A 13,933-nucleotide genomic window follows, 5' to 3' on the forward strand; every position below is an offset into this window, starting at 1 on the left:
AGGTTTTGACAAGAGCTGCAGGGATTGGATCGAGCTGACAGGTAGAGGGTTTGGATTTGAGCATAGATTCAGAGATGGCTTGGACGGAGGGGAGAATAAAACTGGAGAATGTGATTATGGGGGATGAGTAGGGAGCGGTGAAGTCCACTCCAGAGACTACAGCTCCCCACTAGGCCAGATGTTGGTGAATGTCGGAGATTTTGGAGACAAAGAAAGACATGAGTGAGTTACAGAAGTTACAGAGAGAAGAGAGTTCTGGAGTTGTGTTGATTGGACTGAATGACACCAGAGTAATAAGCAGATTTTGCTAAGGAGAGACTGTCCTTGTATAGAATTACATGGTTATTGTACATTTCTTTGTGTGTAGTGAGTCCAGTTTTGTTATAGAGTCGTTCCAGTTGTCGTCTTTGGGATTTGAGCTGACGGAGGGCAGGAGTGAACCATGGAGCTGAGCTGGTGAAAGAGACGGATCTGGTTTTCAGTGGAGCATGAGTATTCAGAAGAGTATGGAGATTGTTGTTGTAGTGGGAAACCAGGTCATCAGGTGAGCTGTTGGCATGTGGACTGGGAAAATTGATGATTTCAGAAGAAAAAGTCTCAATGTTAATGTCCTTAACACTACGGAATGAGATGGTCCGGGGGAGAATGATTCTGAACAGAAGGAGGTTGACATTGAAAGTAATGAGTCTATGGTCAGTGTACAGGAGCATATGAGGTTTACAGTCGAAGGGAGTGATACCAGAGCAGCAGACTAAATCCAGGATATGACCTTTACAGTGAGCTGGGAAATTAATGTATTGTTGCAGACCAAAACTTTCTAGACAAGATGATAGGAAGTCACCAAGAATAATTATGTTTGACGTCAGAGATGAGAAAAGTGTAAGGAGATTGGAGAAGTCATTTAAAAAGTCCTTATTATGTTTTGGAGGACGGTAGATAGTAGCAACAATTGTAGGAGAGGGTCCAGGCAGCAGTGAGGCAGAATACTCGAACGAGGAGAACACGGGAGCAGCAGGGACGGGCACGACTTTCCAACTCTCGCAGTGTAACATCGCGAGACCTCCGCCCCTGCCACATGCGCGAGGCAGGCAGGTGTAAACAAACCACGGCGGAGCTGACTCGTTGAGTGACGCAAAGTCGTTTGGCTGCTGCCAAGTTTCAGTCAGGCACAAGAAGTCTAACTTTCGATCCACAAGAACATCTTGGATCAGATGTCCTTTGCTGTTGAGAGAGCGGATGTTAAGGAGGCCAAAGCTGACGGTGGTGGAATTGTTCTTGGCCGCAGGGTTATCAGACCTCAGCAGGCTGGCCAGGACACTGTGATTAACACCTCGGCCAGCATTACGGGGATGACGGCGAGTAGTGGACCAAGTTGATTTTATGGAGTAAGAGTCATTGTACTGGAGCTTACCACCCGATCCGTGGTGAATCTCCGACGGGGCTGAAAGGCGATGTCTGGGTGGATGTCAAGACCAGGTGGTGGCTGTGAAGTGCAGGTGTGACGCCGAAGTTTTAAAAGTTCAGCAGCAGAATACTGGAGGAGTGCGCCTGCTTGCAGGTGAACAAGAGACACGAGGAGCCAGCCGACAGCAAACCAGCGAATGGTCTGTAGAATAAACATTGCTTCTTGTGAAGAGAAGAGCATGCCCAGGTAGGAATCTGTCGGAAAATCGGACACGCCAGTGTTCACTCAACCGGAAGTTGAGTGATTTTCTGCCTTTAGTCCTCTCACTGCTCAGGAGGAGGCTGGAGGTCCTTACAGGCAGTGGGTCCTTGTTTCTTAGCCTGATGAGTCCAATCTGAAGATAAAAAGACAAATATAACAGAAGAAAGAGGGGATTTTTTACCATGAGAAAATGTGTGTGCCTGGATCTTATGCTGAGATATGAACTGGTGAAAATTGCTTCAGTCCAGCCCTGAAGTTAGTCTGAGTTATTGCACTCACACCTCCCCTCCCACATCCACAGCCCTTTCCCATGATGCCCTGCAGGGTGCCATCTCTGAGCAGAAATTGAGCGAGCAGTCAGAGCAGCAGGAAGTCGTCAGGAAGACGGAGTGGAGAATCAAGTTGTTTCTGGACATCAGTGGACAGATTTTGACCCTTTTATGAAGCTAGTACTATTTATGGAAGTGCAATCTGACAACCTTCATTTTAATAACGTTCCAAAAGGCCTAGACATATTTTTTTTACTTCCATTAGACCAGGGCATCAAAGTCATTTTAGTACAGGGGCCACATAAAGCAGAATGTGATGTGAAGTGGGCAGACCAGTGAAATGGTGGCATAATAACAGAAATGATGAAACCACATTTTCTCATTGCTTCAGTGCAAAGAAACACAAGGATTTTTAAAGATGTTTATATTTAATGAACTCTCCTTTTACAAAACTTATGAGCACCACATCAGTTTGTGGTGAAAATGAAGTGAAATTTAAACTAGGTTGTTTCAGTTATGTTTATTAAAGTTTGAGATCACGATGGATCTGCGAAGGCGCAGCAGTTCATCACTGCAACGGAAAAACTAGTTTACAATCAATAACTTGTCAAGATTTAGGTATGATTTGAAACGTGCGTTCATTTCCACACCTGTACACTAATCCTGACCATCTGCTGCTTGTACTCTCCCTGTGAATTTATCACAATTGCATCACTAACCTCACGTCTCAGGGTAAAAAGCTTTGGACCCAGCCAGAAAGGTAAAAATCTCTGTTATAGAGACTCCTGGGCTCTGACTGGACCTGCCCTCACCCTGTCATCATCTACTCGATTCCTTCATAGCCCCAACTTATGGATGACCGGCAGCAGAGCCCACATGGAGCAATCTGGGATTGCGTAAACCTGAAAAGTGCAGCCATTTTGGCAATGTTGACTCAGTCTGAGTGCCTGACCAAAACTAACCCTAAAGCAACCGAGCCTGGGGTCAACCCTTGATACAGTACTCACCTCTGGGCAGAGAATTTAAAATATTTTTCAAAAACACTGGCACGTAATTGACTCTCCTCTCTCATGTGCTTCTCTACACCTCCTCATGCTGTGTTAGAAATATGTCAGTGAGCGCTTGCCATCCACCTGTGACTCCATCCCACTTTTTACAGTCTGTTGCCTTTGGCAATTAAAGATGCAACCAGTGTAATTTTACACACAAAACCCACAGACTGGCAAGCCTTAACATATCGGGGGGGGGTTGTTCGTTGCAACACTAAAAATGTGATCTATCTGCTTAAGTGCCCATGTGGAAAAACCACCAGATCGTTAAAAACAGATCAAACATCAGAAACCATGACACCCGAAGCCCGGTGGCGTTGCATTTTATCTCATAATGTCTCTTCTTGTTGAACTTGTGCAGCAGCACCCACATGGTGGTGACATTAACTCTCATAGAAGCTTTTGAGATATACACCCTGACACTTGGCTCAGATTTGGACTTCAGGCCTTTTTGTGACTTTTTTTTTTCCTTTTTTTTATGTGTGTGTGTGATTTTTTTTTTTTGTAATGTATGTTGCTGACTTGTTGTCTTCATGTTCTTCATCACTTTGTGTGTCTGAGAACTAGCCACTGCTGTCTGCATTCTCCCAGTGTAACATAGTTTAAAAAGGCATTATTCCACTTGTCACTGGGGATACTAAAGAATACCAGTCGTGTTATGTTGACTCTCTGGCCCCTTCTCTTGTCACTGGTTGGTAAATACCACTGGGAGTGGCAGAACGTTGCCAGTGCTGAGATGAACATGCTCGAGGTAGGTTGGTTAGTGCAGTCTGACACGCTATGTTACATTTGGGATGGTATTTATGTATTTTGTGTGAACTAGGGGTTCACGGGATACTTTTTAATTACTATTGATAAGCAATGTGAAGAGTTTTGTGACATGTTGTGCTTGAAACCTGGGGCAGCTTAGTGGGTAGAGTGGTCGTCCTGTAGCCCAATGGTTGCAGGTTTGATTCCAGCCCGGAGAGCTCATGTCGAGGTGTCCCTGAGGAAGACACCGAACCCCTAATTGCTTCCGCCATCAGTGTGTGAATGTGTGTGTGAATGGGTGAATGTAATGTACATGTAAAGCGCTTTGAATAAAAGAGCTATATAAGTACAGACCATTTACCATTCAAATGTTCAGGAAATGCCTTAGTAATGTTCTTAGCTAGCTACCTTGCTCATGCAAAAGGGGCTCCCATTTGCTATAGCGTGCTGCATGTGAGCCGACCGAGCGAGTCACACGTGTCTGACCAGCATTTCCCTGTTTTGTACAGCAGTTCGACAAGCCTGCATCCTCCTCTATATTTATTAAAATTACACAACGCAGAGTCAGTTATCGAAAGAAGTTTGGACCAAAAGTCGATACCGGGAGTCAAGCTAAAAACTTTTGGTTACACCAGTAGCTGGAGGGTTTTCCACAAAGGAGGTTTAACAAATCCTGTGGTAAAGCCTGAGCTCCAGGTTGCAAATCCTCTGACGTCTTAACCTGCATTGTTGATTCCATAACCCTGGCTATGAAGCAGCTGGTTGAGCTGTTGGTTGAGCCAAACCTACGAAAGGCATCACCCATTAACCCTGAAATCACCATGAAAATGAATAAGAGCGGAAAACAGCTGCATCCTCCACCGTCGCTGAGATGCTTGAAGGAGGATTTCCAGCAAAGTGTTGTGATTTGTGTTTTTGCTCCTCCTTCCTCTTAGCACTCCTGAGTGGCAGATTATTGGACAAAGGGGCTCCCTATTTGGCTCCAGCATAAAGACCTGGGATTACTCTTCATTCAGTGCCAGTTTCCTTACCAGTGTTTAGTTTAAACCGACTGCATGATCTTTTGTTCCCTGGATTCAGCCACATGAGTTTCTGCATGTTGGAAGATCTCCAGCCACTAAAATATTGCCACTGTTTTTCTGGACTTGATCACATTTCTGGATTTTTGTCATTAAAACTATTTTTGCTTTTCATTCATCTATTTGTTTCTGTGAGGTTCCTGCCATCCACCCTTATCCTTAACAGAACGAACTGGACAAAAGGTTAAAATGGAACCCGCAAAAGCTGAGTCCAGAGGACCTTCAGAGCCCCTCCACCAGGCCGTAGTTTGTCAGGGTCAATTGTTGGGTCAATATGAACAGTTACTACGCTCTCTGGTGGACTCCAATCAGTCACTCTCACAGCAAGTTGTTCATCTAACCAATCAAGTTTCCAAACTGTCTGTAGAATTAACTTCTGCCTCTTTGCCTGCAGCTGCTGTTCCTCCTGTCCCTCACTTGGCTCCGGATTCTACCCCAGTGCTCAGTTTCAGCCCCGTGAGTCGTACATGCCAGATCCTGAACCATTCTCTGATGATTTGGACAAATACAGAAGTTTTCTGCTCCAGTGCACTATGGTATTCCAACAGAGACCAATGACCTTTGCTTCTGATCAGCCTAAGATTTTGTACATAATGGGTCTCCCACAGGAAAGAGCTTTAGCCTGGGCGGAGGCTTTTAACGCTCGTCATCCTGTTATCTTGCTCACTTTAAATGACTTTGTTACAGAAATGAGGGATGTGTTTGACCATCAGGATAGAAGTGGGGAAGCAGCTAAGCAGCTACTCCAGGGACTCGAAGACAGCTTCAGCCCTTCCTGGGCTTTGTGAACTTTTATCTGCGCATTATTAAAAACTACAGGTGCATAGCTGCACCACTTAATAGACTGACATTAACTAAGGTCCCCTTCTCATGGAGTAAGGAGGCTGAAGGAGCCTTTGTGGAGTTAAAGCATCATTTTGTTTCTGCACCCATACTCGCACAACCTGATCCAGCCAGAAGTTCATTGTTGAGGTAGATGCCTCGGATGTGCACTCTAAGAAATCAAATGTAGATTTTACTTGACAAAGTTATGTCAACCGGTCCCACGAAACTGTGTTGTTTTAATTGGAAATGCAAATCGCTATTAGTGCGAGAAATATATGTTAAGTACATCTAACGTAATATTCCTACTTTAAAACTACATGATATTGTTACATTCAATGAACACAACAAAACTATGCTGGATTTACTCACACTGCATCAAGTGAACTTAATATGAATGAGTTCTTTTAATTTAACAAAAATTAATATTAATGTGTTAAGTTTGTTATTTCAACACCATGGTTGTCATAGTTAAATAAATACAACTTAAAAGTGCTGAATTTCAATCAAGCTTTTATTAAACTCCAGTAACTTCAGGTAACAGTGGGAGCAATAAAAAAAAAAAAGTATATAATTAGTGTGCAGTATTCACATCCTTTCAAAAACTGATAATATACTTGAAATAAAATAAATTAAAAGTATACTGAAATAAAAAATAGTATGAGATATCATACTTTGTTTAACCCCACAACTAATTAAATCCACATTTTTTGAAAAAGCCAAGTTTTAAGAGACAGATTTTTAAGTCAAACATTTGGTTAACTATGAAATGGTCAACCTTAACTTTTATGCTCAACAACAGCATAAATATATTTCAATGTAAAAAATTGTAAAAATGCCACCAATTTTGCAACCTCAAGGGAAAAAAGTACTTAAAATGAATACATTACACAAAGCAACATCATCAACCAATAGTATAAAAAAACAGCCCAATGCCTTGAGATTTTTGCACATAAACATGAATGAAAATGTGCAAAAAATATGAACAGCCTAGCATATCTCTTGACAATGGTTGGTCCTACCTAAGAACAATGTACCAACAACCAAAAATGTAATTTACAGTTCCAGGTTTCCACTACAAACAGAAAATAATGCATTTCAAATAAGACATCATTTGGTGGAAAAGGACCAGTGTAATGGGGAGGAATAGGTGGAGGAGCAGTGAGAAAGGGACGCAGATTGCGTGTGCATGTGTTTGTGTAGTGGAGACCTAAGAATGGGAGGCATTCGATGGTGATAAAGGTGTGCAGAAATGTAACTGAATTACACTGGTGGAAAGAGTGTTAGTGTGTACAGGCTTGTGCTATCAATCAGCTCTGAAGCTACATGCAGAGAAATCACTGTGGTTGTATCTTGTAGAAAGAGTGTGAGGAAGTATGCATATAGATGAGTGTCTCTGAAGCTTCAATCTGAGTGTCACATATGATTTAAAGCAAAACATCTTACTTTTCCATCTTTTTCAATTTCAAAAAGTCCATTTCTTGTGTATGAAATGCACAGGTAAATTTCACAAGCGAAAACAGCAAATACAGTAAAAAGAAAAATCTTGAAACTCAATAGTTTCTTGAACTATAGTTCTAGCGCTCTCACTTTCTCCCAAGTGAGAAGAAACTTAACTTCAATCCAGAACCACAGTCTCATTTGAGTTTTTTACTCATGCAGTTTGTTTTTGAGGACTTGAACCTTATTTGAGAGCTTTTTCCCATCCAATCCCATCACCACTTTTTGAAGAAACTCAAAAGTGTATCGAAGGTCCTTGGGATAGCTCAAGTTTAAACAGTAAATCAAGCCAAACAGCACTGCGCAGCCATTTGCCACCTCCCTCAGGTCTTGAAGCACTGTACATCCCTCAACAAGGATGCCAACATCCGCGTATGGATCTGCTTGCTCTGCTCCCTCTCTTTTCACAGCGTAGATGCCCAAAACAACTTTCTGCATTTCTCGCTCTGCCTCAACATCAGCATCCTCAAAATGGAAGAAAGAAACAGTATTTTCAGTATCACAGTACCAGTATCATGTGTTATAAATGTTCACATTAAATACATCTAGAATCCATTGTATAAAGTACACACAGTCTGTGACTGAGGGCAGACTCAGAGTCTGACTGACAGACACAATCTGAGTCTGACTCTCTGGGCTTACTGAAAGCTGACTGAGTCTCTGAATCTGTCTGTCTGACTCTGACTGACTAGATTTGACTCTGACTCAATCTGACACCGAGTCTGACACCAGGTCTGACTGACTCTGAGGCCTGGCTGAGGCTGATTCTGTGTCTGACTCTGTATATTAACATGACACCAGTTTAAAATGTACATTCTTTATTAATTAGCTATGTTAAAAGCTGTGGTTGATCAATAGTTTCATAACTCACCATATGGGTCCTTACAAGGCTCTCAGGTTCTTCATTCAAGTAGATGCGTAAGGCTTTCAGAATGCACTCGCGTCTTACTTCAATGGTCAGATTCTGTCAGAGACCAAAAACATTTTTGTAAGCAACTGGTTTCAGTGTTATAATTTTCAAAATAAAATTACATTAAGCACATAAGCACAAAAAGTCAGGAGGGGGACAAATGATCCCCTCTTGTGTACAGGGGGAAAATCCCGTTGTACAGGCAGGGAGCCAGGGAGCAAAAAGTATTCCCACCCCTTCACAGTGCCCCGACATCAGCAACTCTAGAGTGGTAGAGCCTAATTCCTCTCAGGAAGACTGGTTCCCAAGCCTAAGCTGTGCTTAGAAATGAGTCTGACTATATCTAGCTGGAACTTCTCAACCTCACAGCACCTCAGGTAAAACAGCAATATCAAACAAGTTATTTATGTTAAGAATTCAACTCTGAGTTTCAATGGCAAGAACACACCTGGTCCATGGCTACCATGGTCAGGTTAATCCTGCGTCCTGCTGCTCCTCCCTTCTTTTTGAAGACTGCCAACAGTTTGTCAGAGTAATGATCCAGTTGAGCCATGAAGGTTGACAGCAAAGGAATGGTGGTAATTCGGGTAAACTCTGCATTTACCTGAAACAGATTGAGATAAAATGAAGGTTAATAGCAACACATGGCTATAACTTTACAAGTCTTGGGTTAATGGTTTACATTTAGGCCCCCCCCAATAACACTACCTGATACTCGGAAAACAGAGCTGGCCATCTCTTCTTAAACTCTGCGATGAAGGGCATATCTTCAACTACTTCTCGTCTCCTATGGGCGAAGCTTTTCTCCATCTTGTAGTTGATTAGCTGGTAGTTGTTCCTCTTCTTTACCTCAAGTGTAAGTTCTTCCCTTTCTTTTTCAAGGCTTTCTCTGGTTTCACCTGCTGGGTAATCAGGGCAGAAGTTGACCTCTGCTTTTTTTGGCTTCTTCACCTGGTTTGGACTTTGACCCGTGGCACCTCGCTTTTCTTTGACACTATTGATGCTCAACTCTGGGCAACCAATGTTTCTCAGTCTTGTGCGGTAGTTTGCCATTTTATACTTTAAACTAATCTTCCATCCATAGAAGCCTGTAACTGAACCCTGCTCCTTTAAAGCAGGATACTTGGTTATCAGGGCCCGGGCGACGTCATCAAACTCTGCACTTGATGGATAAACTTTATATTTTACTATTTCTGATGCCAAACCATCAAGTATATCTGACTTCAGTTTGGGACTTGGACTTAGAAGTGTACCACTGTCAAGGAAGGCTTTATTGGCCTTTTCCAATTGAATTTGTACCTCATAATTAAACTGAGGTATCGGGAAATTTTGCGGCCACAGCTGTGACCTCAGTGAAACTGAAGATGTAGATTCAGAGGAGGAAAGTATATCCGTGTCTGATGCTGTGGACACAGAACTTTCATCTAAACACTGTGAAAGAGGTTGGTATGTGGTGGTGTCTGACTCAGGTGTTAATTGAATGACTTTCACAGTGCTCTTGTCTTTGATTTCTGAGATGTCTGTCAAGTTGATAAACTCATTATCGAAGTCAATGTCTCTGTACTGCAGTCTGAAATTGCCAGGCAAGCTGAATTGTCTTTTAATTTCTTCCATTAGATCTTCTACTGAAACTGGAATCCCCCTTGGCAAAGTCAGTTTTGCTGCATTGTCAACACCAAGTACAACTCTCAGTGATGCAGCCATGTTGTGCTTATTCTGGAAAAAAAAAAGAAAAAAAGAAAAAAGATAAATATCTTCAGACTTTGCATAATAAAATTCACTAATGCAATACGGTTTTGGAGTAATCAAGTTTTAATAATCGATAACCCATTGTACCATATTTCATAAAAATAATTACCTGTCACAAGCACAAATCTTTTTAGAGTCACCATCCGTAAACATCCAACTTTGTAGTCAGCCAGAGGATACTGATCAGAGAGCTCTTTCAACTGAACTACTGCTAACTGTGTTGTTGGATGCAGCTCAAAAGCCCGATAGTGGTCTCTGTACCACGAGGTCAACTTTTTGATAATGAGACTTAAATCATTTCTGATAATGCATAGTTGAATTATTTCTGAAAATTCAGGCAGACCACCACATGCTCCATGTACAACTATCATGCCTTTTTTGTACTTTATGCCACTAACAGTGACACTTTTAGCCAGGTTTACAGTCGTTATTTCTGGGTATTTCTGGCTGATTGTGCTAGCAATATCATTTTGGAGAACATCAACTGGGATCTCTGAGATTTCATTAACATCCAAGGAGAGGTTTTCGTTGTCAGCACAAAGCATATGATGGGAAATCATTAACTGATGTTTTGTTGCCAAAGATAAAGTTACATTCCTAAAGTTATTTATATGCCTTGCAACCTGCTTAAAAAAGCTATGTTTAGCTTCAAATCGCATGGTCCACAAAGACACAAGGGGACCAAAACATTTTATCATTTCTGGATAGTGTTCCAGAAAATGATGTTTAGGTAACAATCATTGATCGGGAAACAGTTCCTGATAACGTTTTCGATGCTCTGATATTTTGCACTCCAAGTATGCAATGGATTCTACACTATGAACAGGTGCAGTGACCAACTCTACAATGTCCTTTAAATCCAAAATCACCTGCCAAGCAGGTTCCTCACTGGGAACAAGTTTTCCTACAATTAAATGGAGAAACCGAAGAAGGCACCAATTTTCGTGGGCATTGCCCCCTACCGAGTGTTTTTTATTAAATGTTTTAGGTAACAAATGAGGCCGGTTAGTTTTGTCTCCCTCCTTGTAAGGAAAGGAATGGATCAGACTGTTGAGGTGATCAAGACTGAACAACTTTTTAGATATAAGCACCTGAATGCACCATGCTAACTCAACAGGAACTATGCCCTCAAACAGGTCGTGGACAATATCTGGTGGATAACCTGTTGTTACATTAAAGTGAGAGAGTGTGCTAGTTAAAATGCAAGACGTTCTTACCCCAAAACAGCTTATTCCTTTTTCTTGAGCTGATTTGACATGAAGCTGGTGAACTTCCTTGGTTCTCTGCTCAAAAACTCCTGTTTTTACTTCTTGTGTCTGGATGTCAGAAACCTGAGCTGTGCAAAATCGACAGAAATATTTTCCTGAAAAACTCTGTACAAATCCAGCAAGCCCATGAGCTCCCAGATTGTCAGCAACAACACACTGAACTGTGCCCTTAATAAAAACTCCAAGATGTTGAATAAATAGCCCTTGCTTTTCAAGAATCACTAAATCATGCAGCAGAGGTTCAAATATCTTCCCATAGCCAAAGGTTTTAACATAATCACTTTTGCATAATAGTGCCAAGTAGATTGACGAAAGGGTCGAGCTGCAACCAGGAGGCAAGTTCCCCAAAATCCAATACACTGCGCAAAGTTTGTGTTTCTTGCGTGAGGTGTCCAATGGATTGCAGATCTCAAAATCATCAATATAAAAACAAAGGGAAATCCTCAAATCCTCACTAAAAAAAGGATTTTTTTGGTAATGATCACCATCCTGATAGCTCACATATTGGTTTGCCTTTGCACATAAAGTTGTATGATGATCAACTAGCTTTTCAATGATATTTTCACGAGCAAGTAACTGGTGTAGAGACTTTAGTAAGGGAACATACTGGAATGTTTTGTTGGATCTTGCATCCAGTACATACTCAACAGGTTCCACAACGTTAAAATTTTCCTTGTAGTATTGTTTGCGTTTGAACGCAGTTGCCAGTGCACCTCCCTTGGCAATAGCTTTTACCAAAGGATTATTAGCAGAAATGGCAATGCTGAGCTCATTGATTATGGTCTGGTCAACTTGGAGGTTATGTTTACTGAAAATATCACAAGCTGTAATGTGTGATATAGGTAGCGCTGCTGAGGTTAAAATAAAATGTAACTCTTCAAGCAAGCCATCAATTGCTGAACATGGCACATGTGAGAAAACCTCTAATCTCAAAAGAACAGTTGCTAATTTATGAATGATTGTTCCTTGTAAGTTCTCATTTCTGTCTACATCAATCAAATTATGACTATTTAAATCTGAAGCAGTTTCTCCAAGATCATCTAGACTGTCTTTAGGTGTATAATGGTCACCATGTTTCACTAGTTCTACTTTAAAGTCTGAAACTGTGCAATGTGGATGCCTTCTGTTCTTATGTGATTTGTAAGTAGCATATATATTAGTTTGAAATGTACAGTTCTGAAACACACAATTTACAGTTTCATATTGCTTCAGGTGATTGTTGATATGAGAGAAATATTCTCTGCTAGATGGTATTTCACTTCCAGGGCACAAAGGGCATATAAAAACACCTAGTTCTGGACTTCTAGTATGCGACACATCAACATGACAGCGGCTCAGATGAGTTTTTAGAGCATTCCATGTTTTGAATGAACATGGACATTGATAGTATGCACATGGATATGGGTGTCGCTGACCGTAATGATAATGTGTTAATTTGTAGTGTTTTAGTAACTGGTACCTTGTGGACAGAGACTCCGAGCACTGTTTACATCTCCACATCCACAACCTGCAAAGACAGGAGACCATAATTAATAAACTCTTCAGCTTCAGAATAGGTACTTCTTATAAAGCAAGTGGAACATAAAAAATACTGAATGGAGCATTGTACATACCAGTTTGATATTGCCACATTATGCCTTTACATGATCATCAGCACTGCATTACGCTACGTACAAATATTTAGATTTTACAACTATGATATAAAATAAGAATATGAAATGGAGCTCAGGGAGCAAGATTAAGAATCAAAGTGACAGTTGACTGTTGTTACGGGTCAAGTTCAAACAGCATGATAACATCACCTGGAACACGAAAAAGAACAAATATCTTGCTTATCCTGGAGTATATGACAAGCGTAACACACGTCGCAGGCATTTCGATGCCGTGTTTGGCGCCATGCAGTTTGAAAAAAAGTGGCAGGTAACGTTGCCTATGAGGACTTAATAAATTAAATCTCCCAAGCTAGACTTAAATCAGCGCAAGTTATGATTAATCACAACAAATAAGAACTAAATGACCACGGAAGATATATTTAAACACACACACGCGCGGACATTTAAGCTAGCAATTCCCCTATTTTAACTTTCAAATTGTAAGACCAAAGACAATAACCAGGCAACACAAAACCCGTTCCCCGTACCCGTTCCGATTGCCGGAACTTAGGTTCACGCTGTGTTATTAAAAAGCGATATTACTTACCAATTTTTTCAGGGACGATGGTTTCAACGGACATGAACGATTCCTCCCGCTTCCACTTGAACAAATACCGAAAGGGGTGACGACTGTAGCGGGCTCTGCAGCTACTGCGCATGTCTGAAGCTGCAGCTACTGCGCATGTCTGAAGCTGCGTCACAATGAAGTATCTTTGCCTGAGTGTATAATTTATGTGAGAACATTAAGTTCGTTTAAATCGTATGTGTTTTGTCACTTTGACATCTCTTCTCATTATGTTATTCCAATGTGACCTTGTTAAGTTCTATGTAAAAATGTAGTAATTACAGTGATTTTAACTAAACAAATCAATATAATATGAAAAACATCACTATTTCATTTCTTAGAGTGTGGGTGTAGGAGCTGTGCTTTCTCAACGAGCTGAATCAGATCACAAGCTCCACCCATGTGCCTTTTTTTCTCATCCGCTGTCTCCTGCTGAACAGTACTACAATGTGGGAAACCGCGAGCTGCTTGCTATCAAACTGGCATTGGAGGAATGGCGTCACTGGCTGGAGGGAGCCCTACATCCATTCATTATTTGGACGGATCACAAGAACCTCTCTTACCTGCAGACGACTAAGCATCTAAATTCCCTTCTCGATGGTCAATGTTTTTTGGCAGATTTGACTTTACGATTTCTTAACGTCCTGGTTCACG

The 13,933-nt window shown here is 41.3% G+C and overlaps 1 protein-coding gene across 3 annotated transcripts; it reads right to left on the reverse strand.

The window, feature by feature from the left end:
- Positions 1-6,137: 6,137 nt before the first annotated feature.
- LOC121629698 lies at positions 6,138-13,370 on the reverse strand. 3 transcript variants are annotated; one of them, XM_041969421.1, is made up of 7 exons: positions 13,262-13,370; positions 12,522-12,569; positions 11,012-11,130; positions 8,754-9,761; positions 8,494-8,649; positions 8,007-8,099; positions 6,138-7,600 (listed from the first exon to the last, which is right to left on the reverse strand). In XM_041969421.1, exons 1-7 carry the CDS (start codon positions 13,293-13,295, stop codon positions 7,286-7,288), a joined length of 1,773 nt encoding a protein of 590 aa, XP_041825355.1. In that variant the 5' UTR covers positions 13,296-13,370; the 3' UTR covers positions 6,138-7,285. The 3 variants fall into 3 exon arrangements, with proteins under 3 accessions (XP_041825355.1, XP_041825356.1, XP_041825357.1); XM_041969422.1 differs by lacking the exon at positions 11,012-11,130 and having other exon boundaries at positions 13,262-13,300; XM_041969423.1 differs by lacking the exons at positions 11,012-11,130; positions 12,522-12,569; positions 13,262-13,370 and adding an exon at positions 9,904-10,502.
- Between the last annotated feature and the right edge of the window lie 563 nt (positions 13,371-13,933).

The sequence above is a fragment of the Melanotaenia boesemani genome, chromosome 19 (genome assembly GCF_017639745.1).
Source record: "Melanotaenia boesemani isolate fMelBoe1 chromosome 19, fMelBoe1.pri, whole genome shotgun sequence".
Lineage (NCBI taxonomy): Eukaryota > Metazoa > Chordata > Actinopteri > Atheriniformes > Melanotaeniidae > Melanotaenia > Melanotaenia boesemani.

Bases quoted from the DNA above. Each gene is read 5' to 3' on its own strand.
- LOC121629698 (XM_041969421.1), bottom strand. From the start codon at position 13,295: ATGTCCGTTGAAACCATCGTCCCTGAAAAAATTG. The intron at 12,570-13,261 runs GTAAGTAATATC...CTGTCTTTGCAG, and splicing joins CATCGTCCCTGAAAAAATTG to GTTGTGGATGTGGAGATGTA. The intron at 7,601-8,006 runs GTGAGTTATGAA...TTCCATTTTGAG, and splicing joins GCCTTGTAAGGACCCATATG to GATGCTGATGTTGAGGCAGA.